General features: G+C 46.0%; 2 protein-coding genes across 3 annotated transcripts in view; both read left to right on the forward strand.

Annotated features, from left to right (window-relative positions):
• The window catches only part of LOC135919943 (fat-like cadherin-related tumor suppressor homolog), a 375,972-nt gene that overhangs the window by 252,873 nt on the left and 97,282 nt on the right, over nt 1–25,817 (forward strand). For both annotated transcript variants that reach the window (XM_065453965.2, XM_065453966.2), the window contains exon 26: nt 18,989–19,411. In XM_065453965.2, the coding sequence (XP_065310037.2) occupies nt 18,989–19,411 (423 nt within the window). The remainder of the gene's footprint in view (nt 1–18,988; nt 19,412–25,817) is intronic.
• Nucleotides 3,978–25,817, forward strand: part of rept (RuvB-like helicase 2 rept) — a 206,377-nt gene continuing 184,537 nt past the window's right edge. Inside the window, exon 1 of the mRNA XM_065453929.2 lies at nt 3,978–3,982. The gene's annotated coding sequence lies outside the window, so the exon portion shown is untranslated. The remainder of the gene's footprint in view (nt 3,983–25,817) is intronic.

Raw genomic sequence — 25,817 nt, forward strand, 5'->3', positions numbered from 1 at the left:
TACTAAGCTAGGCAATATCGTCAGCGAATCGCAAGTTACTAAGGTATTCTCCATTAACTTTTATCCCCAATTCTTCCCAATCCAGGTCTCTGAATACCTCCTGTAAACACGTTGTGAATAGCATTGGAGAGATCGTATCTCCCTGTCTGACGCCTTTCTTAATTGGGATTTTGTTGCTTTCTTTATGGAGGACTACAGTGGCTGTGGAGCCGCTATAAATGTCTTTCAGTATTTTTACATACGGCTCGTCTACACCCTGATTCGTAATGCCTCCATGACTGCTGAGGTTTCGACAGAATCAAACGCTTTCTCTTAATCAATGAAAGCTATATATAAGGGTTGGTTTCTCTATCACCTGAGTAACCCTAAATATGGTCTATTGTTGAGTAGCCTTTACGAAATCCTGCCTGGTCCTTTGCTTGACAGAGGTCTAAGGTGTTCCTGATTCTATCTGCGATTACCTTAGTAAATACTTTGTAGGCAACTGACAGTATGCTAATCGGTTTATAATTTTTCAAGTCTTTGGCGTCCCCTTTCTTATGGATTAGGATCATGTTAGCGTTCTTCCAAGATTACGGTATGCTCGAGGTCATGAGGCATTGCATATAGAGGGTGGCCAGTTTCTCTAGAATAATCTGCCCACCATCCTTCAACAAATCTGCTGTTACCTGATCCTCCCCAGCTGCCTTCCTCCTTTGCATAGCTCCCAAGGCTTTCTTTACTTCTTTCGGCGTTACCTGTGGGATTTCGAATTCCTCTAGACTATTCTCTCTTCCATTATCGTCGTGGGTGCCACTGGTTGTAAGATTTGGCAGTCGTAGCTGTAGGAAGGAGCTTGAATCTTCGTCGGGACTTAGAAGAGCAGGATTTATTTGCTGAATTTACATTTCGAATAAGACAGTCTAGCCTGACTCCCATATGGAGGCCGCAAGACTAACATACAGCAAACAGCTTACGAGCACACAGCTCAGTAGTACATCTCGAGCATGTCAACAAGCACTCAGCTCCCAACGACGAGCACACCCTAGCAACCGGCAATCACTGCTTATAAGCACCTGGTCCCCCCTTGATTCCAAGCGAACGGAAACGTTCGTCCAGTCATTGTTCGGAAGATGACCCGCCCTTTTGGAGGAGGCGGGCTCACGTACTCGTGTTGCACACTCACACACAGGTGTAAAGGTCTGGAGCTGATGTCAGAGGGCTTCGTTGAACTCTGCTTTGTCCCGGGTGGCGTGGCCGAGTACCACATTCCTGAGCTGACCCCGCGCCACGTGGCTGCCGGTTTATTCGCAGTTCTCTGAAGTGCGCCCCGTCCGGTTGGATAGAAACACATGTGGCGGGCTGAAATAGCTGGCACGTTGTCACCCCGTATGGCCATTCCTAACAGCTCCTCCATGGCCCGGAAAATCTCGCCAGGCCAGTGCTGGTAACCGCTGGGCAGAAAGATAATTGCTGGCGAGCAAGACGACGGCTTTGCTCTCTGCAACCCCTGCGTACTTGGAATGCCATCAACCATCTCGGAACAACTGGCACAGAAGAGTCGATCCCGGCAACACAATACTGCTCAGCGTTCAAATGCCCGGAATCAGCTGTTAACCTGCCAGGCTTCCTATCAAAATTTCAATGCAAGTCGCTCAACTGGGAACCCCAAATTTTTCCCCAAAATTTTGTGCCACCAAAGCGAGCATTCACGTTCCTCTTGAGTTCGACCAAACCCGACCGTCGCGCTGCACAAGAGTAAAGGTTTACGCAGAATTAAACCGAAGGCTCTCAAACACCAGTACCCAAACATAACTTAAGCAGCCTACCTTCGCGAACAGCCTGTTCTTATCCTATCACAGTGGCGTACTTATCTCATGTACTGCTGCCACTGAACTGTCTGGCCAACTCCACAGGCACGTAAATACAATCGCGCTAGCTTTGTGGTCCCTATTCCGAACACGTGCTTGCGTCATACACAAAGTTTTTGTCATGCTTACTCACATTTGTTCCTTTAGTCCACACAGGACGCGTTCCTTAAACGAATAACCAAACTTACGTAACTTACACAACACAAAGGAACCTTCAAACAAATGTGTCTTCTAATAACTCGTTCCCTGCACGCTAACTACCGAAGTCAGAATACGGCTGCCCTCAACACACACGAGCAACCCAGTCATAAACCTTCTGCTTCCTTCCGTCCGCACAGAACACGCGCTAATGGACCTAAGAGCTCTTTTCAGTGACAATGGTGCATTAAGTGAAAACCTACGCGGTTAACCTAAGAAAATAAAAAAATGCTTATAAAAAAATAAAGAAGGTTAACTAATACACACGCGCGTTACCATAGGCCTCTCAACGATAACCTTGACACTCAGGTTACTTACACACAAAAAAAGAAAGCCCTTTTACTCATTAACTAACAACTCACGAAACTACAGGTTTACTTAAAACGCGTCTTTCAGCTCTCGGAGCTTCTCAAACAAAACATAAACAAAGCTCATACCTTACATATTGAAAGAAACTGTAGTCTTAAATCGCGATATTTTCCAAATGCTCAAAATTAAAACAAAACAACATACTTTACTTCCACAGAAGCTCTCTTGGCCTCCCGCTCCAAACGTTTACAACTGACTCATACTATTTGAGCCGTACTCGAGGTGGGCGCGGTTTGAAAGCTGTTCTGGCTAGCGAGGAACAACAAAAGGGTTGACTCACTATCAGCTCCCCCAAGACGTTACGGTCTCCTGCCAATTTGCGTCCTGGCGCCCCTCTTTCCTCACGAACTCGATTAACCGCGTCACTACTCCCCACCTGGTGTCGACTTGCCACCTTGCGCTTCTTTTTACTACGCGCTGAGCTTCGAAGAGAACGACCGAACGACGAGGAACTTAACTGCCCCGTGCCCTTTGTCCGTGTCTGTGCAGAACATGCTTCGCGGTCCCACTTTGAGCAGTGGCTCGAACGTGTTTTATGCGTTAACATCGTCAGTGACGACCGCACCTTTCTTTTCCTTGCGCCCTGCCCTTTTGGGTCTCTCGCCGTCTTTGGCCGCGCTACATTAGCCACCGCATTCCTATCTTTAGGGCGCTTCTTTCTGCAGCGCTTTCTCCTCGAACTCTTTGTCATGCCGTCATCTCGCGCCTCGTGCTGGCTGTTACACATCTCGTCAACCCGGATCGGTCTCTTACCCGCACAGTCTGAATGATCCTTAACTAAATCATTCCTCTCTTGGCTACCTAGACTGGTGGAGAGCCGCACCGATCCCTGAACAATGCAGTTGTTCTCTCGTGAGCTACGGAGCTCGCCATCCCGAGAACTACTCTCAACTGCATCGTCCAGCTGGCACTTCTCTTTGGCACGGAGATCTGACTCGACATGTGTGCTCGTGTCTATCGGGTCAGCAGTACTCTTTACTTCGCTAGCAACCTCGCTAACATTACAAGCTACGCACATGCACGGTAACTGTGCCAATTTGTTCGCAGCTGGCCTAGCTGTCTCTACAGTCCTCTGTTGGCACAGCACCTCGTCCCTCTCACTCTGGCCTTTAACGGCCTCTGCTGCCACTAAGGCATTGTTAGCTGCTAGCACTTCGAGTTCACTTATGAACGTGCTGCTAATCTTGCAGGTGCTGCTACTTCTCTCGGCTTTTGAGCAAAATCTGCTATCTACTTCCTCCCACTTTCGCTGCGTCCAGCCTACAGATTTCTCTAGCCATTATTGACTTTGCTCGATTAACTGCTCAAAACCTTCAATCTCTTTGTTCAGTGCATCAATGTACTGCCTCGTTACTTCTGTTAGGTCTTTTTCCTGCGAAATGCTTTTTAGTTTCTGCCTAGCTTCTTCCTGTTTTTGCCTAAATTCATCCTGTTCTTGCCTAATTGCTTCCTGTTCCCGTTTCTTACTTAGAATTCGTTTGCCAATTTGTTCTATGAATTTCAAATCATTCTCACTTTCGATAATTGTCTTACGAATTTCTGTTTCCGTCAAGTCCTCCTCTATGTTTACCGCGATCTCTTCACACAACCACAACAGGTCAGCTCTCGTCAAACACATTAGGACCATAGTCGCTACTTTAAGCTTTGGCTCTGCTGTCACACAATACTTGTTGCGATACCCACGCAAATCAAAATACAAGTAAAAGATCCCCAGCGAATCAAATCCAAAAACACAGAGAGATTGAAGCCTGGTAAATCTTACAGCCGAAACCAAACGCTCACACACTGAAGCAGCACCATATCACCAGTCCTTCCCCGCCGTATCCAGTCAGTTGCAAGAGATGGTTAATCTCAAGTCGCCTCCAACTTGATCAGGATACCGGTCGGTCACCATGTGCCAACGTCTGTCAGCTGCCGTTGCTGTCTCCGAGTCGTAGGCCGATGTACGAGCCGTAGGCCAATCTCACCGCTGCCATTCAGTTGTAGGATTTGGCAGTCGTAGCTGTAGGAAGGAGCTTGACTCTCCGTCGGGACTTAGGCGAGCAGGGTTTATTTACGTTATTTACATCTCTAGCATTACAACGAGCACTCGACTCACTAGTACATCTGGAGCCTGACAACGAGCACTCAGCTCAACACGATGAGCACACCCTAGCAGCCGGCAATCGCTGCTTATAAGCACTTGGTCCCCCTTGATTCCAAGCGAGCGGAAACGTTGTCCAGTCATTGTTCAACGTCACCGTTCGACGTCACCGAAGATGACCCGCCCTTTTGGAGGAGGCGGGCTCACATACTCGTGTTGCACACACACACAGGTGTAAAGGTCCGGAGCCTACGTCAGAGGGCTTCGTAGAACTCTGCTTTGTCCCAGGTGGCGCGGCCAAGTACCACATTCCTGAGCTGACCCTGCGCCACGTGGCTGCCGGTTTATTCGCAGTTCTCTGAAATGCGCCCCGTCCGGTTGGATAAGAACACATGCAGCAGGCTGAAATAGCTGGAACGTTGTCACCACGTACGGCCATTCCTAACATGGTACTGTATAAATCTCTATAGAACTCCTCAGCCACTTGAACTATCTCATCCATATTAGTAAGTACATTAGGCCTTTATACGAGCAAAACACAATGAGGCCCCCAAAGGTATACTATAGTTTGGAACTTCTTAAAACATAAAAGCTTACTTTGAATGGTCAAATAAGTTTTACACAAGCCCACTTAACCTTTTAAGGGAACATTTTGCATTTTAATGGCCTTTATTCTTTCTTTTTATTCTTTTGCTGCTCAAGTGTGTAATATGATTTCTGCTGGTCACTGCTGAAAAGCTTTGATGTTGCTGTCTCATTCATGCACAGTGCTAATATAGTAATTGATGCAGATGAAGATGTAAAATATTTGGACAGATGCAGACGTACACGAGCATCATGAATTTCAGCATTCCAGAAACAGGCATAAATGCGATGAAAACATATTAAAAAACATTTATCTCAATAAACAATCTTGATCTGTAGAAGGATTTGTTGTTTGGCTAGTTGGTGTTTGCTTACTGACATAATGTAGTGTGAAAGTGCAGCTGCAAAGCAGAGACAGAAATTCATGTCACTGGTGCTTCTGACATGAATCTGTACTGTGACGTGTATCTGGGTCTCTTCTTTGTAATTGTGCCTTTGCAATACATTATGACTGTAAACAATTTTAACTAAGAGAAACAAACAGCAAAGTAATCTGACACACCACAAACCCTATACACACTCAGACTCCCAAAACTAGCTGTGTACCTAAAAACCAATCTAGATCTTAGCTATATACTGCTCTTAAGTTCGGCTTGCCAAGGAACAAGTAGTCACTAGAAATTTAACATTCTGATTGTCACCAGTAGTGGTGGATGTCTGCCCGGCATAACGTAAGACATTGGTCTGCGTTCTTCCGATGTGGTGTAGGCATCAACCTCCATTGTGAGCGATGGGGTTGTAGTCCTCTGCTGAGACCAGCCTGGCACAGGACATCGTCTTGGTGAGCCTGGCATTGTGCTGCTGATGTGGCCAAGCAGTTTACTCCATGGTATTGGACAGTGGCAGGTTACGGCTTCACGGGGCTGGACAAAGGTCTACGAGCGCTGGCACGGCACTGTGGCCGGGGCTCAGGAGCTGCAGCTGTCGCTGGCCAAGTCCTCAGGCTTCCCCTCTCCTGTTTGGGTCCACGGTGAATTCTGATCATGTCTCGAGAGCAGAGCTGAAGATACATCTGCCCTGTGCCGAGTCCACGTCAGCGATTCCCCATTAGGCAGCCTTCACCTTCTTTTTCTTCTCTGCTCTCACACTTCATGCGGCACATGTCCAAAAGATGCTCCCCACTTCATTTTGCAGCCCAGCATCGTCGTCGTCTTCTTCACATGTATCTTCATGCCCTTTTCGTCCCACGTGTTTTACTCATGACGAGTAGAGTACTCAGCAGTTGCTTCAATGGTATCGAAACATTAAGAGTAGCCTCTCGGCAATGAAAGTTTATTCCTTGCATTATAATCCGGTTGCTTGATTTTCTCAGTGATATTTTTTTTAGCTGTTTCTGACCCATGAGACGGGGGCCCATGTCTAATTCCTGAATGCAGGTTGCTCTATATTTATTTCATTGTTCATCTCATGTAACTTTAGAATATACTATATACATTGTCTTTGTGGTTTTCTATTTTCTCCCAGTTTACTACGTGTGATAAAATCTTGTACAAAAGATCTGTATTTATAAAAACTCTTCATAGAATAGCCAAATTCCTTTTTATATACCTAAATTTATTATAACATTGTTTGCTATTTATTCAACATAAACACAAGAGCATTTGCATTTTTGTCGGTTGCAAGAAAGAAAAGGTTAGAAATACAGTAGAACCTTATTGATACGTTCCCATTACGTACATTTTCCCACTTCCAACGTTCACAGTCGAGAACATAAAAAAATGACCCAATAGAGTTAGAGTCAATTTTCACTGGTTCATACGTTCCTGAAAAACAGGATTTTTCAGCACCAACGTTCAGTACGTCGCCAAACTGCAATCGTATAACCGTGTCTGTTACTAATCGCTCAAAGGGCAGCTGCCTGTTTCTCGCTCGTTTAATGCTCATAGGGGCGAGCATGGGAAGGATGCTGCCATGCATGCATTTCCTTTCCTTTTTGGGGGGGGAGACTCGCAATACCTAATTGCATCTGGTTGTCAATAAGATTAGCAAAAGTTTGTCATGTTTTGCGTTTTTGACGGGAACACAACCACACAGTTTTCATGAGTGCACTCACCTATGTAGTTCTATTACACTATGAGCGTAAATATTAGTGTAAGAGCAGGAACATTTGAGACTTGCGAAATATTCTCATGTGCGCATATGAATGACATCCAGAAACGACACATTGCATCGAATGCCTTGACCAAACACTGCACAACCACATCACATATGATTAACTGGGAGAAATCTTGCTTGATTGCCAAGGAACGAAATCATTCTTTGCGTCTTTATATTGAGTCCCTAATCATCCAAACCATGGCGCACACTCCTAATTGCAACGAAGGCAATCTGCCGCCCATGTATGCCAGGTGCCTTAGTCATGTTTTGAGACACACATAAAAAGAGGCGCCAGCTCTGCCGCTTGTTTCATTGTTTCATTTCGGCTCCCCTGTGGGGGAGCTGAAACGTAAATAACTATTTTAAACCATTTTGGTCGGTGTTCAGACCTCTTCCTTTTAAATATTCTAAGCCTTGAACTATAACAATGCCCCAAATGTTTAATTCTTATAAGCTTATTTTCTTTTGTTTATTGTTGTTATTCATGAATAAAGAGTAGATATATAGCAATGCAAAATATTTTTTTCTCACATTACGGTCACCCTAAAAAAATTACGGTATTTTTTTATGAAATAAGCCCCTGGGAAGAATTGGAATCTGCACTAAAGAAATCGACCCTGGACGGTCGCATATACCGAAAGAAACTACCTTCAAGGATTAAGGAGAGGAAGTGAAATCTGATATTCTGTAACAGTGAGCATGGTATGGGGAACGGGCAAATATCTTTGAAGCAGTAAATCAGCGCTGGGACATAGTACTTATACAAGCCATCAGCAACAGATGGGAACGATGGGAACAAGTTGCTGAGTGCGACAGTAGAGGAGGATCGGCTGAATTGTCGTCTACTGAAATCGATGCTATAGAGTGATCCCCGAATGAGCAAAGTTGGGCCAGAGACATCCTGCATGGCAGCACTTGTGTCGTCAAGCCAAAATTGACCGCTGGCAGGCAGACGCAATTCGCCGTAATAGATAAAACTGTGTGAGGTACTGTGATCCCGTGTGTAAGGAGGACATCTTGCATAGGAGCCGTGATGTGGTGACCGTCGGGGACTGGTGGGGATGACACGAAGTCAACGTAAGTCAGAGCCAAAGGTGGCAAGTGAACGAAGTCGACGGAACTGAGGTGAGTAGGGTGTTGTTCAGCGGGATCCAGAACAGGCAGGCCGAGGCGGAGAGTACTGACGGAGCAATCGATGAGAGCAGAATCTGCGGAGAGGAAGTCTAAGCCGAGGATGATGTCATGGGGACAGTGAGCGATGACTGTGAATAGCACGATTGTTGAGCAATCAGCGGCATAGGGAGCAATGCAGCGTCACCTCGAGGCGCTGCATCATCTAGTTTTCCGGTTGGGAGCGGCGTCCGAAGGGAGTCGGCGAATAGGAGCTACGGGGCTGGGGAGAGCGAGATTGTCGTCTTTGGGGCGAAGGCGAACGAGAATAGGAGCGGTTCGGTGCAGGAGAATCAGTGGCAGCATTATCGGAGCGTGCAGCATAGGGACGAGAAGGGCCACCTGGGGGGCGAGGGTAGGCAGTATAAGTAGGCCAGGTCGGGGAACTCCAGCGACTTCGACAGTGCCGAGAAATATGCCCGATTCGATGGCAGTGGAAACAAATGGGCTTGTCGTCAGCAGTGCGCCACTCAGATGGGTTGCGGAACGTGGTGGGTAAGAAGATGCGGGACGAGGCGGAATTGAAGAAGCCGGGCGGGTATCAGGACGATGGGCCGAGCAGATGGTGTGAAGACCCATGTTTTCGAACTCTTGGCAAACAACTGCCTGGATCAGTAAGACTGTGACTGCAGATGTGTTGGTGGGGCTGGAGTCGAAGGCAGCCGGATAGGCGCAGGGAGATGTCGCTGGGGTGTTCGGCAGACGGGCAAAATGCTGGTCAATACGTCGGCTTTTAGCGAGTTCCAGGCGGCGGCACTCTTTTATAACAGCATCCACCGTCGCTACGTTGTTGCAAACGAGCAAGTTGAAGGTGTCATCGGCAATGCCTTTGAGGATGTGTGCAACCTTGTCGGACTCAGTCATGTGGTTGTCAACATTGCGGCACAGAGCCAAGACGTCCTGAATGTACGTGACATAGGGCTCTGTTGACATCTGCACACGGCCGGAAAGCGCCTTCTGCGCGGCAAGTTGGTGACCGTAGGGGTTGCCGAACAAGTTCCGAAGCTGCTTCTTAAACGAATCCCAACTGGTGAGCTCATCTTCGTGCGTGTGATACCAAACTCTAGGTGTGCCACCGAGATAAAAGACTACCTTGGCGAGCATAATAGCAGGGTTAGTAATTGTGGGTAATAGTAGGTAATAGTAATTGCGGCTGACGTGTTCGTACAGGCTGATCCAGTCATCGACGTCTTCCCCATCTTTGCCCGAGAATACGCCAGGATCGCGGGGAAAGTGATGTAGGTTGTCGAGGTGGCAGCAGGTGTCGGAGCTGGCAGAGTCGGGTTGTCGTCGCCGGGAGCCATGAAGGAAGGCTCGACGTACCTTCCACTGCGAAGCTCTATGACGAGGTACAGGGAACGTCCACCTCCACCAGATATGTTACGTAGGAAGACGCAGACGAAAAGCTATGTACAAGTATATTTACAAGAAAATACGCTGCCTTACAATACGCTGCCACGAGGGTTCGAGTGATGCACGCTGGAAGTTGGAAAAGGAGAGAGCGAGAAAACTTAATAAACGCAAGGGTAATGAGGCATCCTTGTACCGGTCCCCGCACAGCCCGAAGGGGAGAAGTGGGTGAGTGGCGCGCCACGCGTCAGAGTAGCGCCGCACAATGCGAGGGGTCTTCTGTGTTTGCTGCAAGATGGCTCTGCGTGTGCGCAGAGTGCAGCAGAAGAAATGTAGTGGAAACGTACTTTGCTACTCATGTAACTGCGACTTCTGTAAGTTACATGCTCGTAATTACCGATATACACTGCAGTATAACTTTCTACGGTACGTTTCTAAGGCAACACCACATTCACTATACGCGCTTTTGTACTGCTTTGAAGCATAGAACTCGTGGCTGAGTGGTAGCGTCTCCATTTCACACTCCAGAGACCCTGGTTCAATTCCCACCCAGCCCATCTTGCAAGTTGTTTTTTGTTCATGAAGTGCCTCCCGGTATTTATTGCTCACGGCCAACGCCGCCGACACCGATGACACCGGCTTATCTGCGACACGAGCTCCTTAACACTGTCGTGTTAAAAGGTTTCACTGTTGTACGGCGCAACCATACTCAAGCGAACCGGCTGTCAGGTAGTGTAGCCATTGTTCTGCAAGGTGGTATTGCTGCTAGAGAAGTTCCCATTAACACTCACATAGAAGCCGTTGCTATCACCGTTTTAGCTCACAAAACCATCACCATTTGCTCAATGTACATTTTGCCGCATTCGCATTTACTGTAAGAGATCTAGAGTTAATTTTAAACTAGCTACCTGAACCATTTGAATAGGGGGTGATTTTAATGCAGAACATGTTATGGGGCAGTAAAGCAACTGACACCAGGGGTCTGACACTCGAAGATTTTACCCTAACAAATGACATATGCCTTTTAAACACCGTTGCGACAACTTACTACTCCCCAAACACAGGAGCTATGAGTTGCCTAGATTTGGCAGTGTGCTCTCCATGCCTTTTTGGCGATTTTCAATGGAGTGTTATCAGGGTGTCTACCAACCGGAAAAACTGGGAATTCTCAGGGATTTCGAATAGTCTGAAAATACTCAGGGAAAACTCAGGGAATTTGTGATTCTATCAGAGAAAATTAGCTGTAACTTTGTTGAAAGGGAACGAAATTCACGGTAATGCTGGCTGGAGTAACAAAGAGGAATTGTAACAAATCTACTTCGACGCCGTGTCATCAGCTGGAGGAGTTGCCAGTGTACAGTCAACGACCGACTTTCCGGACGCCCGATAATTCGGACAGCTTCACGGCACAACCACGTACCCCATAGAGTCAATGTATAAGAACGTCTTCTTATACCTGCCTTCTGCTTTTCTCTTTCCTTCCTTCCTATAAGAACTTCTGAAATTTCCAACCCAAGAACCCTTCGCTGTCTGATTTTCTGGCCATTTTGCCGCGACTGCAGGTCTGAAATAGCATTAATCAAACAGAGCCACCACCGCCACCATTTTGATTACTTTGCCGCCGCGAACGCCGCTCTCGCACGTAGATCCGCTTGCAGCCTTAGCCACCACCGCGGCAGCGATAGGCCGAGCTGCTTCTACGTTCGCTGTTAAGCTTTTTACCATTCGGTGCCGTGTTTTTCATAGAAAGAATTCGCCACCATCATCAATGCGACTCTGCCTTTGGGGTCCTCGCTATTAGCTTCGAAGCTAGGAAAGCACGGCGCATTGCATTATGCCGGTTTCTGAAAGTTATCTTCGCCTTATTACAGTAGTGTTATGTGGTGAAGCTTCCGCGAAAGTATTGCGATGAAGCATAACGAGCGTGGGAAGGGGCAGTCGTCACAGAACATAGTCTGAATTCCTAAATTATGCACGAGTGCACTCGCCATCTATAGTCACAATACGAGCACTGATATGCCTAATAAGTGCAATAATTGTAAGCTTCTTCGGATGTGCTAGTGGCGATTTGAGCCCTTAAGGGCACTAAGAGACATGCATTCATTTTGTTGAACTGCCCGAAATTTTGGACGTTTTCGCGTCCCCTAGGTAGTCCGAACAATCAAACCTTGACTGTACAGCTGACAAAGTAGATGCTTTAAAGGATCTATCGAGCGAACGCGCTTTGGAAGGAGGGCGATAACAGAAAGGACCTACGCATTGAGGAATGAACAGGAAAGGAAGCATGCCTCCACTTCTTTCAAGGAGCTTAAGCTCAGAAAACAGTGTTGGGTAATGCCGAGATGCAGGTGTCTCTCATACAAACCAAAATAAACTCTTTCGGGCAGCAAAACGCAACTCTGAGGCTTTGTGCACAGGCTGAGAGTATGTCTGGACAGTCGAGGGTGACTTAACAGCTTTTGAGAAACAGTTTTAGTCGTGACAGAGTTCAGACATCATACCAATGAGCTTGTAATCAATTGATAGAAATAGCTCATATTCGAAAATATTTGCTTCTGTATGCATTTTCTTTATTTTTATTCATGTTCGAGAACGTTCAACTCCATTCACAATAGATTTTACCATTCTCTTTTTCACAGGTATTTTATTTGCTGAGCATTTAACCAGCCCACCCTTTCCCCCTCCTCTTTCTGTTTTCTCATTGAATAAAATAAGCACTACTCCTAATTAGAAAAACTCGATTAAGTCATTTTTTTATTTTTTCATGTGCTTACTAGAGAGTGACAGCATTGGGCAACATGGTGCCAGCCTGCCTTGACATAAAACAAAGTTCTGTGTCCCTTGGGAAATTTCGCAAAGGTGCTCAGAAAAAACCTGGAAAACTCGGGGAATTCGGAAATGTCAACTTGGTAGACACCCTGGTTACTGACAACCCCTATGGTAGAGACCATATGCCTGCTATCGTTAAAAGAACATCTCCTTTTCCTACCCTACCAAGACCACCTCGTTGGAAACTCCATCTAGCAGACTGGCCTCTCTTTACTGAAAAGGCCACTCTGAAAAACATATCAGATGAATTAACTGTAGACGAAATGAATGATAGGATTATTGCCTGTATACTTGCTGCAGCAGAACTGACAATCCTGCAATCCTCTCGCTTCCTAAGAAAAAACCTAAAACCCTGGTGGACAAAGGAATGTACGTAAACAAAAAACTACAAAACAAAGCGCGGGGTATCTTTTGGCGATAACCAACACAATATAATCTACTCTCTTTCAAAAAAGCAAAAGTGAAAGCCAGGTACACACGCAGACAAGGTAAAAGACAGTCTTGGAAAAATTATGTCTCGTCAATAAATAGCTCGATAACTTCTAAAAGAATGTGGGATCAGGTTTGTAAGTTTAGAGGCGACTACGCTCCTTACACGATACCCATACTTTTACCCCCAGGCACACAAACAAATTTAGTAGAACAAGCAGACATATTAGGGCAGCATTTTCATGATATATCAAGTTCAATAAATTATTCTGCTACACTTCTAAAGTACAAGCAATCAGCAGAAAAACTTAAGCTTCCTACCATAGGAAGTTCAGAGAGATCGTATAATGCTCCCTTAACTCTACCGGAAATCAACAGAGTACTCACCGCCGACAAAAGAACAGCACCTGGTCCGGACAGAGTACATAATGCAATGCTCATCTATCTCCTAATGCAGTTGAAACCTTGCTTCGCTTTTTTAATATAATCTGGGAAATGGGAAAAATGCTGAATGAGTGGAAGAAAGCCATCTTAATCCCTTTCTTGAAAACTGAAAAACCTCCCACAACAGCAACCAGCTACAGACCTGTAGCACTCACAAGTTGTCTTGCAAAGTCTTATGAAGCCATTATAAACATAAGATTGGCATACGTCCTTGAAACGGAGAACCTACTCTTAGATAACCATCAATGTGGGTACAAGAAAGGTTGCTCTACAACGGATCACCTAGTCCGGCTAGAACGCGAGATACATGCGGTTTTTCTACACAAACAATATTGTCTCACTGTATTCTTTGAACTACAAACACTGTACGACACAACATGGAGTAAAGCAGTGATTTGGGCTTGTTGGTAAGACATCGTGAGGCTTATACCGCGTTAAAAAGACGAGGACGCCTGTGTGTGCCACGTCTCACTTTCATCCTTGTCTTTTTAACGCGCTATAAGCCTCACGACAACATGGAGGTTTGGTACTTTAATGGACTAAGCAGATTTAGGCATCCGCGGTAGAATGCTCAAATATCTAGCCGATTTCTTGTCGGACCGAACATTCCAAGTGCATTTAGGAATGGTGTGCCAAAGAGATGCGTATTAAGCACAACATTGTTTGTCTTGAAAATGAACTCGGTCAATAATGTAATTCCATCCTCTGTAATGCATTCATTATATGTGGATGATCTACAAATTGCTTGTCGTGCATCAAACCTAGCAACCTGTGAACGGCAAATTCATATTAGATTAAACAAACTAACTCAGTGGGCGTCTGAAAACGGTTTTCGCTTCTCAAGTGAAAAAACTATTAGTGTTGTCTTTAAAGAGGCCTACAACCAGATCCAATCCTTAAGCTACAGGAAGCTACACTACCGATAAAACAAGAACACAAGTTTCTGATGTTCTGTTAAACTTCGTCGCTCACATAAAAAATAGCCTTAAAATCAAAGTGAACAATGCCCTTAACATCCTCAAAGTCCTGTCCCAAAAGCGCTGGAGCTCTGACCATAAGTGCCTGCTACGCATCTACGGTACTTTTTTGCATAGCACATTAGACTATGGTAGCCTCACATATGGTTCAGCCAGACAGTCTTACATCCGACGACTTGATCCAGTTCATAACCTTGGACTACGACTGGCAAGTGGTGCTTACAGAACATCGCCTGTCCAGAGAATATATGTTGACTGTAATGAACCCCCTTTGCAGCAACGCCGAGTGCTACTAACTTTTTCTTACGTACTTAGAATTCAGTCCTCACCACAACACATACGTTTCAACATTGTCACACAGTACAACTCATGCTTACACTATACAAACAAACCGAACATGATTAGGCACTTATCCTGTGATACAGGGAATATTATCGGGATTCTGACATCCCTCAGGAAGTCCTCCAGGTTGCCGGAAAGCCAGAACGTTTGCCCCCATGGTGTGATTTCACAACGTTATGCGACTGGACACTAACACATTTAAAGAAAATAGACACACCACACGAACACATTATACAAGAATTCCACACTCTTCACTACAAGTATAAAAATTACACGGAATTTTATACTGATAGCTCTAAAACTTAAAAACACGGGGGTGTGGGGGCCGTAACAGAACATTGGGAAACAAGTATTCGACTACGACACCATGCCTCTGTCTACACAGCCGAAGTATACGCAATGTGGACGGTAGTTCAAGAGATCACCACTGACTAACTTGAAAACAGTGTCATATACACAGATTCATTAAGCATACTGAAGGCTCTACATGTGCAATCCCAATGGGAACCCCTGTTAGAGGATATTTTGAACGCATTATCGTCAAACAAATACGACATTTCAATAAGGTTTTTCTGGGCACCAAGCCATGTTGGGATACAGGGTAATGAAGCAGCAGATAGATGCGCATCAATGGCCAGCGTACAAAAACATTAAAAATACAGCACTTCCATATAAAGACAGTATCAATGCAATTCGGAAGGAAAATGGCAGCATGATTGGGACCATTGTTTAAGCAACAAGCTACATCTTATTAAACCTGTAATTGGCGAGTGAAGTCTTGCAGTCACCAGCAACAGCTCTATAAGGTGATCTTGTGTCGACTTCGAATTTGACACACACATGCGACGCGCAATTTCCTCCTCCAAAAATAAAACCCGCCAACTTGCGAAAAATGTCACGAACCTCTTATAGTCATGCACATCCTAATAACATGTCCGCACATTGATACACGGAGACGGAGGTTTTTACACAGCCTGTGTAATTTGCATACTCCAATACACCCCGCCCTATTTCTAGCAGATGACCCCCTAGTGCCATTTACTAACCTGTTTCACTTTTTGAAGAAAACTGGTTATTCACATCAACTATAATGTAATGCAGGTTTACCTGCTCTAACATTGCGTTTCATTTTGTCTTGCGTCTGGCGCAGCATGGCCTTAGTTGCCTTTGCGCCATTAAACCCAAACTAACCAACCAATCCTCCTGGGCGTAATGAATGTGTTTGTCGGCCGTAGACTCACTGTTGTTAATGGTGGATGGTGGTGTGCTTATCCGTGTGGTCGTCATCGTCTGGTGCGTTCGGATTTCCGTGCAATCCATCCTCTCTTTGGTGTTGGAACGATGACTCGTTGAGGCTCTCCCTGCTAAGCCGCGTTTTGCGCCAAGCACAGGTGGTTGGGATGCCATCTACGCCAGTGTTGTGGCGGGGGTGGAGTCGCAGCCGGCATCGCGGCTGCCACCACTCGCTACTCGTCAGTAGGCCTACACTGGCTCACTTGTGGTGGTAGCAATCTCTTGGTCATATTTCCATGAAAAATGAATGAAGAACCAAACTATCGGCGTTCCTTGGTGCTGCTTGACTTCCCGGAATGGATGAGGTGCACTTTTTGAAGTTTCAAAGAACTATACCACACGAAAAACATGGGAATTGTGGAACATGGTGCAAGCGTGTTCGCACTCCTGGATGCCACCTTAGCGTCCCCCAAAAGTGATAGAATTAATGACATTGTATTTTCCTGAATACCAGAGAGATTCTCAGTTTAGTAGCGGGCCTGGGTTTTACGGCAACGTTTTATTGCTTAGAAATCTTGGTTTCCAGGATCTAAAAGACAGAGAATGGCTTTCCCATCATGGGTTGCACGATGTGACTCGATGGTCATCACGTCTGCCCCTTTAGCCATTGTTGGAGCTCTCTGGGGGTGCTATTCTGGACATTGACTGATTGGCTCAAAATTCTGGCATTACAGAATTTAAACAATATGGTGGAATTCGACAATGTCCAGGATGTAACCCCGGCTTGACCATGGTCGTTGCTGATGGTAAAGAGCAGGCCCCATTCTATTGTCAGGTTCAGGGTGATTTGCCACTGGCCAAAGATTCTGAAATTTGGGAGTGTCACATGGCAAGTTCATAAAATGCTCCCCCTCCCCTCCTCCTTTGTCTATCCGCCACATTCGTGCTAATGTATGCAGGTGGGTGGTCAGTGCACAATTGTCGCATGACACTTTCATGCTCACCACGTGAATTCAAAGCTAGTCTTGTGAGACATTGCTTGAAGCTACAAAAAGAGACAGCTGTACGACTACGAACATCATGAGAACGAGAGGCCACCATATGGTGTGTTGCATTGAAGGTGGCAGCCGTGGACAACTTTGTTGCCATCCCATGCAGTAGCTTTTGTTTGCAAGGCAGTTTGCTGGCTTTCCACGTTTCTCCTGGCTGCTGCAAATAGATCTGCATCGATTTGGCACCAAACTGTAACTTTTGTCGCTTTCGCCCAACGAAGCACCGCCAAAATTAGGCCTAACGGCCTAGGCAGTGTGGCTGTGACAAATTCACCACTGGCTGATGTGATGGCCAACAAGCCATTGTGAAACACTTGCCGGTAATATGTTTGTATGGGTCAGTGACTGTACTTATTGCATTAAAGGTTAAATTTCTGTAAAATAAAGTTTTTATAAAATGAAGTAAAAGTGCCGTTTTTGTCAACTTCATTATATTGAGGTCTAACTGTATAATTCGCCATTCTAATAACAGCTCAGTGTTCTTTAGAGATGCTTTTGGGCTGACATTATGTCTTCATATTTTATGTAAGAAGTTATTTGTTGGTTATGCAGAACAAAGTGGAGCACACTTGGTTAGCACACAAGATTATATAAGCCACTTCGCTGGTATATATTTCTAACTCTTGGTATTTATATCCATGAACATATCTGGTGAGATAGTGACCGACCCAACAGCCAGGCATTCACGTCAAACGCGGAAAAGTAAGCAAAGCTGTAAAGCATTTAATCTCTATAAGGCTCCTGTAAGGTTCTCAGGATAGTTAGAAAATCTTTCTTTCATTTTCTATTGTGGTCAACATCCTTCATTTGTTACTTTCTTGATACAAATGTTATTGAAAGACAAACTTATTTAGTTACATTATTAAAGCAGACATAGTAGAGTAAAGTGATTTTCTTTAATACAGTAGAAAAATGCAGATGCTCACTTTTAACATGTTGGGCAGTGCGGCTATTATGAAAAACTTAGTTATTTGCACTACAAGGTTATGCTTTCCTCAGTCAAGGCAAGCTTTCAATTGGCAAGCTTTCAACTGCAAGTATGACGTTGTTAATTTATTGTTGTGAACTGTAACTAATATTTCTTTATTATTTCATTTTTCTTGGGATATCCACAGACTAGCATCAAGGCTTTGTTGGGGATGCTGCAGGACCTGTAATTACAGTCAAGTGTTATCTTGCATTGTTTCACCGGGGATGTTTACATGCAAATTATCATGCTAGTTTGATGACTGTTTGGTGCTGTTCCAAAGAACAAGTGGCAACCACAGGCAACACTATTATGTATGTGGTGCTGTTTTGATTGAACACATTCTGCCACCTGTAGTATGGAGTCAAAGCTCTGCAAGGTGTGTCTTTCACGCAACAGAGTTTTCAGTGCCTGGTATTTTTGTTTCAGTAAATACAGCCAATTTTCCATTACTTTTTGGGACACTCTTGTACTACTTGAGTTAGGCTTGCAGACAGGCTATTTGCATGTTACAGCATGAATGGATAGTAATGAAGAGTTTGCAATTCATACTCAAGCATCTAGCCAGTGTAAGTGCTGCTATAAGCTGTGCTTTACCATAGCTTTACAGGGTGAGCTCTAGTCGTGGTGCCTGCAAGGTACCTGAGGCAAGAAAAAGCTGGGCAGTGCGGAATGCTGGCAGCTTTTTACACTCTAGGTGTTGGATGAGATACCCCAGTATGCATTGGAAATGCGAATTGGGCCACTTACACTTTTTACTTGTGATCATGAGAGAGCATGGTGCAGCTTTGGTGCTCTGCTAGTCAGTGAATTTGCAGTGGCTTCAAGACCATGTTCTCGAGTCTGATACTCTCTAGGTTATTCTGACTCATTGATGTTTCAGTTTATGGTGGGTGTAACTAAGACACCCTAAGTAAGAGATGATGTTCTAAGATGTTGAGGATTGAATGCAGGTGAGCAGGTATGTACTGGAAGTGGAATGCTGGGATGGAGGCACACCTCCACTGTCGGCTCAAGCACTGGTGCACATAGAGGTACTGGACATCAATGATCATCCGCCACGCTTTGACCAGAGCAACTACACAGCTGTGGTTCATGAGGGCCGGCAAGCTGGCTGGACTGTGCTGCACTTCTCGCTCAGTGATGCCGACTCATCAGTCCACGGGCCTCCATTCCGGCTTCAGCTTGAAGGACCACAGGGCGAGGAGCCAACGTTTTTTCACATAGAGGGCCACGAGTTACGACTTGCCCGGCCACTTCCCCCACAGTCGCGCCATGATCTACGTGTGAGGGCCTATGACTCTGGCAGCCCACCTTTAGCAGCGGAGGCACGCGTCACTGTGTTGGCCGTGGAGAAGAGTCGCTTCAGGCCTCAGGTAAGGGATCTCTGTTATAGGGTCAAGGATGGAAATGCTGCGCCATTTTTCGCCAACCTGATCCGAAACACTCATCTCAAATTTCAAAAGTCGCTAAATATTGCGAGCTGTGTGTCCCCAGTGGCAACCTCACAGCCTTGTGTTGGCTGATGCAGGGTGTCTACCAACCTGGAAAACCGGGAATTCTCAGGGATTTTCAATAGTCTGGAAAAAGTCAGGGAAAACTCAGGGAATTTGTGCCTCTATCCGGGAAACTTAGCCGTGATTTTATTGATAGGGTCGCAAGTCACGGTAATGCTAGCTCAAGTAACAGACAGGAATCGTAATGAATCGTCTTTGACGGCCTGTCGTCTTCTGGAGGAGTTGCCAGTGTACAGTCGACGGCCGACTTTCCGGTTTCCCAATAATTTGGACGGCTTTGCGGCACCGTCACGTACCCCATAGAGTCAATGTATGAGAACGTCTGAAATTTCGGCCGCAAGAACTCTTCGCCGTCCTATTTTCCGGGCGTTTTGCCGTGGCCGCAGGTCCGAAACGGCATTAATCAAAGCCACCACCGCTGCCATTTTGATTACCTCGCTGCCTCGAACCGGCGCTCTCGCACGCAGATCCGCCGGCAGCCGTAGCCACCACTGCGGCAACGCTAGGCCTAGCTGCTTTGACGTTCGCTATGAAGCTTCTTGCCGTTGGATGCCGTGTTTTTTATTGAAAGAATCTGTTGCTGTCAGCAGTGGCACGGACTCCGCCTTTTTGGTCCTCGCGATTGGCTTAGAAGTTTGGAAAGCACGGTGCATTGCAAAATGAAGGTTCCCGAAAGTCAGCTTCGCCTTCATACAGAAATGTTACTTGGTGAAGCACACGCACAAGTATTGCAGCGAAGCATAACAAGGGCGGGGAGGGGCTATTGCCACGGGACACAGTTCGTATTCTTTAATTATAAACGCGTGCACGCGGTATTTCCTGTCACAGCACGAGCACCGATAAGCCTAATACGTGTACTGACAGGCCTACAAGGTGTTTTCGAATGTGCCTTTCGCGGTTTAAGCCCTTAAGGGCAGTAAATGGCATGCATTTATTTTTTCCAACTGGCCGATTTTTTGGACGTTTTCGCGGCCCCTAGGGAGTTCGAAAAATCGGACGTAGATTGTGAAACTGACTAAGATGATGTTTCAAATGGCCCATGGGGCGAACGAGTGGCGGAAGGAGGACAAGAACAGAAAGGACCTATGCATTGATGAATGAACGGGAAAGGGAGTGTGCCGCCACTTCTTTCAAGGAGCATGAGCTCAAGAAACAGTGTTGTCTGACGCCCAGGTGCAAGTGTTCCTGATTCAGACCAAGATAGACTCTTCAAAGCAATGAAACGTAGCACTGAGGTGTTGTGCGCGGGCTGAAAGTATGTCAGGACAGTTGAGGTCGGCACACCAGCGATTGAGAGAGAATCTCACTTCTGACAAAGTTCGGACCTCATACCAACGAGCTTGCTATCAGTTGATAAAAATAGCTCATATTCGAAAATATTTGCTTCTGCATGCATCATCATCATCATCATCAGCCTGGTTACGCCCACTGCAGGGCAAAGGCCTCTCCCATATTTCTCCAATAACCCCGGTCATGTACTAATTGTGGCCACGCCGTCCCTGCAAACTTCTTAATATCATCCGCCCACCTAACTTTCTGCCGCCCCCTGCTACGCTTCCCTTCCCTTGGGATCTCCTTTTCATCTCCTTTTTATTCGTATTTGAGAATGCCCGACTCGATTTGCAATTTTTTTCGAAGATATTTTATTTGCTGTGCATTTTACTAACCCCTCGCTTCTATTCTCATTTTGAATTGCATGAACACTCCTCAGAACGCCTGACTAGTGGTATAAGTCAGTGCTGTACAAATACTGAGGCAGATGCAAGCAGATCCCAGAGCGTGATTGTGCACTAGAACACGGTAGAAAATGGTCTAGTTTCTCTGTCTGTGCATGTGACTGAATGATGTGGGAACAAGTAGACAAAACAAAACTACATCTCTCTTGCTACAGTACGAAGTAAAACAAAAACATGCAGACATTCGGTTTGTGTGTTTTAATATTTCCCTAAACTTTAATTTGCCTATTGAAGCAACCGATTACACAAATAACAGATGTTGCCTTGAATAATTCTCGGATGTCTTGTATCATTATGAGCGATGTCACAGCACAGACATTTACGTAGGCACACTTGCGCACATATGTCACCTCTCCGGCTGGGAGCACAGGGCTTGCGATGGGAAGGGCAACTGGTATTTGGTTTGGAATTTCAGCTTTCTCCATGGTGCGTAACGACGTAATACTTAGGAGACACAGTTGTTAGTGCGCATTGTATGTACTGCGCATGCCAGCTCAATATGGCCAGAACTGGTAGGCGCCCTTTAATGGCAAACACCATGCATGTGACATTCCGATATATTTCACGCATGCACCAAGTCCAGTTATCACGATGTTAGTGCTGTACACTGGCAAACAACCTGCTTGCTTTCATGAAACTTCTTGATGAGGAATGTCCAATGGCAGCCGTAATTGTCACTCAAACTTGGCTCCGTGTGCTCCTTTTTCTGCACGCACCACGCTAAGCCAGAATTATGGTGCTGCAGAACACAGGCTGAGAATGTAAAATTTTGGTTTTAGCCAACATTAGTGGCCAAATGGCAGTCATAAAAAGTTGGAGAATACGCAAATGACAAATGGTGTTTGCAGCAACAATGTTCACAACACGACTTGCACAGATTGAGTCTGGGAATTTTAATGAAGCATCCTTCGGCCTCGAAATATTGACCCTTGTTTTACATTTGCTTCATGGGGCACCCTGAATAATTGAGCTTGGGCAATATATTGGTCAGCAGTGCTGATCGGAAAGCTAGTTGAAAAGAGGTTTATTGGATGTGGGCCGTAAATCCAGAATACAGTGAGGAGCACTGGTTCAGCTCGAGCACTGTATCGTGCACTGCGTTGGCGATCCTGCTTGCGCTTTGACTGTCCTCCTCTTATTCATTACGATTGCCCCCACGGAATAGGCATGAGCCATCCTGGCAATTAAGAGGTGGGCACAGGATGGTCGAAGTAGGACTTGAGGCACTCCATGGGAACGATATCACATCCACGGTGGCGGATGTCGGCAGGCAGAGTAAGGGGCTCGGTGACATAGTTAAAAGGAGATGTTCACTCGACCATGCGGTAGAACCCGTCATACTTAGGTAGCAGTTTGGAAGACAGACCAGGATATGTTTCTGGCGCTGCTGGTCAGTTGTAGTGAAACGCCTGGCCAGTTGACGACATTCTTCAGCATATTGGGCAGCTTTGGAAATGGGCACATACTTGGAGGTGCCGAGGTTGTACGGCAGTATAGTGTCTATAGTATGACACAGCTGGCTACCGTACAATAGGAAGAATGGAGAAGTACCGCTTGTGACCTGTGTAGCAGTGTTGTAGACATAAGCAGCAGAGGAGAGGACCAGGTCCCAGTTTGCCTGATTGGATGCAACCTGAGTTACAAGCATATCTCCCAAAGTCCAATTTAACCACTCAATGGGGCCATTTGTCTGAGGATGGTAGGCCGGGCTGGTGTGATGGACAATATGGCACTGATGAAGCAGGGCATTAACCACGTTAGATATAAAGACATGCCCACAATTGCTTAGGCATTTGCGTGGAAGGCCATGACGAAGAATAAGCTGGTTAAGAAGGAAGGATTCGACATCCTTTGCTATGGCAGTGAGTAGAGCAGCAGTCGACGGTAGTGAATGCCTGCAGTAGTGAATGACAGGGGTCTGTAGAGATCCATGCCAACACGGTCGAATGGACGGGCAGGGCACAGAAGCAGCTGTAAAGAACTAGTTGTAGGATGAGTTTTTTTGTTTCATTTTTTTTTTCGCTGAAATTCAGGGCAGGCACAAATAAACTGGCGAACAAAGGTGTACATTGCATGCCAGTAATATAGATGCCAAAGGTGTTCGTAAGTCTTGAAGGCACCAACATGGGTGCGTTGCAGGTTTGAGTGAAAAGCTGCACAAATTTCAGACCACAGCATTCATGATATGACTAGAAGCCACTAGTTCAGTGTCTCAGCCAAGTCTCAGCCAAGTGTGATATCGTGAGAGTAGGATGCAAGGACGATGAATTTAACGATTTAGTGAATGCACTCAATAATGACACGGGTAGTGCAAGCTCGCTAACGGCTGAACGGGTTCTCTATTTGCTATGTGCAGGGAAAGCCCACTAAAAGATGTTGTCACTTTTCGGAGCTGGTAGGGCCTCAGCAATCTGCTCTTGAATTGCCTGATGGAGCATAGGAGGCAAAGAAGCGACCTCTTCATGCACAAACGTTTTGATTTGTGTGAAGAGGGATGAGTGCTCAGAGACGACTGCCAGCCCCGGGAGTGGCTCATCGCATTGTTCACGGAGCTATGGACACGGAGCCATAGCTCGTTGCTTTTGAAATTCATCATAACTCTGGCGCAGTGTGACAACTTCAGCCGTTGTGAGAGGGGACTTCGTGAGAAGCATCTGAAAGATGTCATCATTGATACCCTTGATTACGTGCTAAATTTTAGCAGCCTCTGTCATTGAAGCGTTGACATGCTTACACAGGTCAACAACATCGTCAATATAAGTCATAAATGTCACACCAGGATGTTGCGCCTGAGTGTGCAAACATTGTTTGGTGCAAAGATTCCGGATGGCAGGCCAGCTGAAAATCTCCAAGAACGACGCTTTGAAATTGGACCAGGTATGAAAGTCCGTTTCGTGGTTCTGATACCATAAGTTTGCCACGTCCGAGAGGTAAAAGATTACTTTGTTCAACTTCGTGATATCATCCCATTGATTGTGCATGCTCACCCTCTCGTACTATGTTACCCAGTCCTCGAGGTTGTGGTTGTCTTTGCCACTGAACACAGCGGGGGTGACATCTGGAGGCTGCATTGGCTTGCATGGTAAACAGTAGCATCTGGGATCGGAGTTCCAGGGTGCAGGCGTTGTGGAGACCCCAGCACCTCCACCACTTGAAAAGAGGTTTATTGGACGTGGGCCGTGAATTAAGGACCACAGCGAAGAGCACTGGTTCAGGTCTCGCACTGTCTCGCACACTGTATTGGCTATCCTGTTTGCCCTTCAGCTGCCCTCCTCTTCTTCATTACACAGCGAACATAGTTTCCCCTTTATACCTTTCAAAAGTATCAGCTTATTTATTATCTTTTTTTGGCAAGTGGTCTGGAATACAGTACTGCCAAACATGCAATGATTCAGGCAATAGCTTCCCATTTATTCTGTAGTATTCTGCTATCCCAACTGAATGTAACCAAGAATTTAAAAAATGACAGAGGGCATTACAAGAATGGTGTTCACTGTATGTTTGTGGGTGTTGTTCATAGTAGTCACTGTAAGTATTTCTCATTCATTGTGCATGAATGCATTTAATTAGTAACTTTATAAACTTGCCTAATCAATGAGGTGTCAATGAAAAAGGGGAGGAGAACGTTGAGAAATGATCAGGAACTACATTTAAAGTAACTTAGAATTAATGCAGACATTCTTTTTCCTTCATAATAAAGAGCCCTTGAAATTAGAAAAATAGAATATGCTGTGCCCATAGAAATGGCCTTGGCATTTTATAGATTGCATCAATTTCAGCGCAAACCTTGACAAATGCAGTAACTTGGAATGAGTGGCAAGGATCGTTTCTTGACATGTCAGCAGCTATTGGTACGCATCTACAGTACTTACAAAACCTGAAGTAGTGCAATCTTGTAAAGGTTCTCTTTCCTCACCATTACAAGACTGCGCCCCTGGCTCGCACATGCCTCATATGCACAATGTTTACATCTGAGACTGTTGATATCACTTGTGGGGGTTCCACTCTGCGTGCGGCTAGGGCTGAAGGTGAGCTCCGGATCTAGCCCCACGCAGTCGCTCCGTGGTACTCCCAACCCGTAGCGCGGGAATCGTGGCTACGCCGGGTTCGGACGAATAAGGCAAACAGCGGTGTCAACGGTAACAACGTTTATTGCTACTAGCAATATCAAACACTCGCAGAGGGACGTCCTCTCAGTAAAAGTAGTAAAAGGCTTGCCTCGTTGTCTGGGTGGGTCAGACAAACGAGGTCACTCACGGGATGCGGCAGGTGCTGTCCAGGCAGTCCAAGGCGTCGGCGTCCCAAGAGAGGGAGTCTCCCTCGGTCGCGCGCTTTTATGCCTTTTTACCTTGTTGCGAGGAAAAGTCCTCCTCGCCCGCCGGATACGTTTCCCTTTCCCGTGAGCCGCGTAGGAGAAGGGGAGTACGCGCGTAGTGCCTCTCTCCCCTGTCTACGCCGGCACGACCCATCGCCACGTGCGAACGGGTCGCCTCGGGTACGCGGGAGGAAATGGAGGCGCGTGCTCCCCA

This window comes from Dermacentor albipictus, chromosome 3 (assembly GCF_038994185.2).
Source record: "Dermacentor albipictus isolate Rhodes 1998 colony chromosome 3, USDA_Dalb.pri_finalv2, whole genome shotgun sequence".
Lineage (NCBI taxonomy): Eukaryota > Metazoa > Arthropoda > Arachnida > Ixodida > Ixodidae > Dermacentor > Dermacentor albipictus.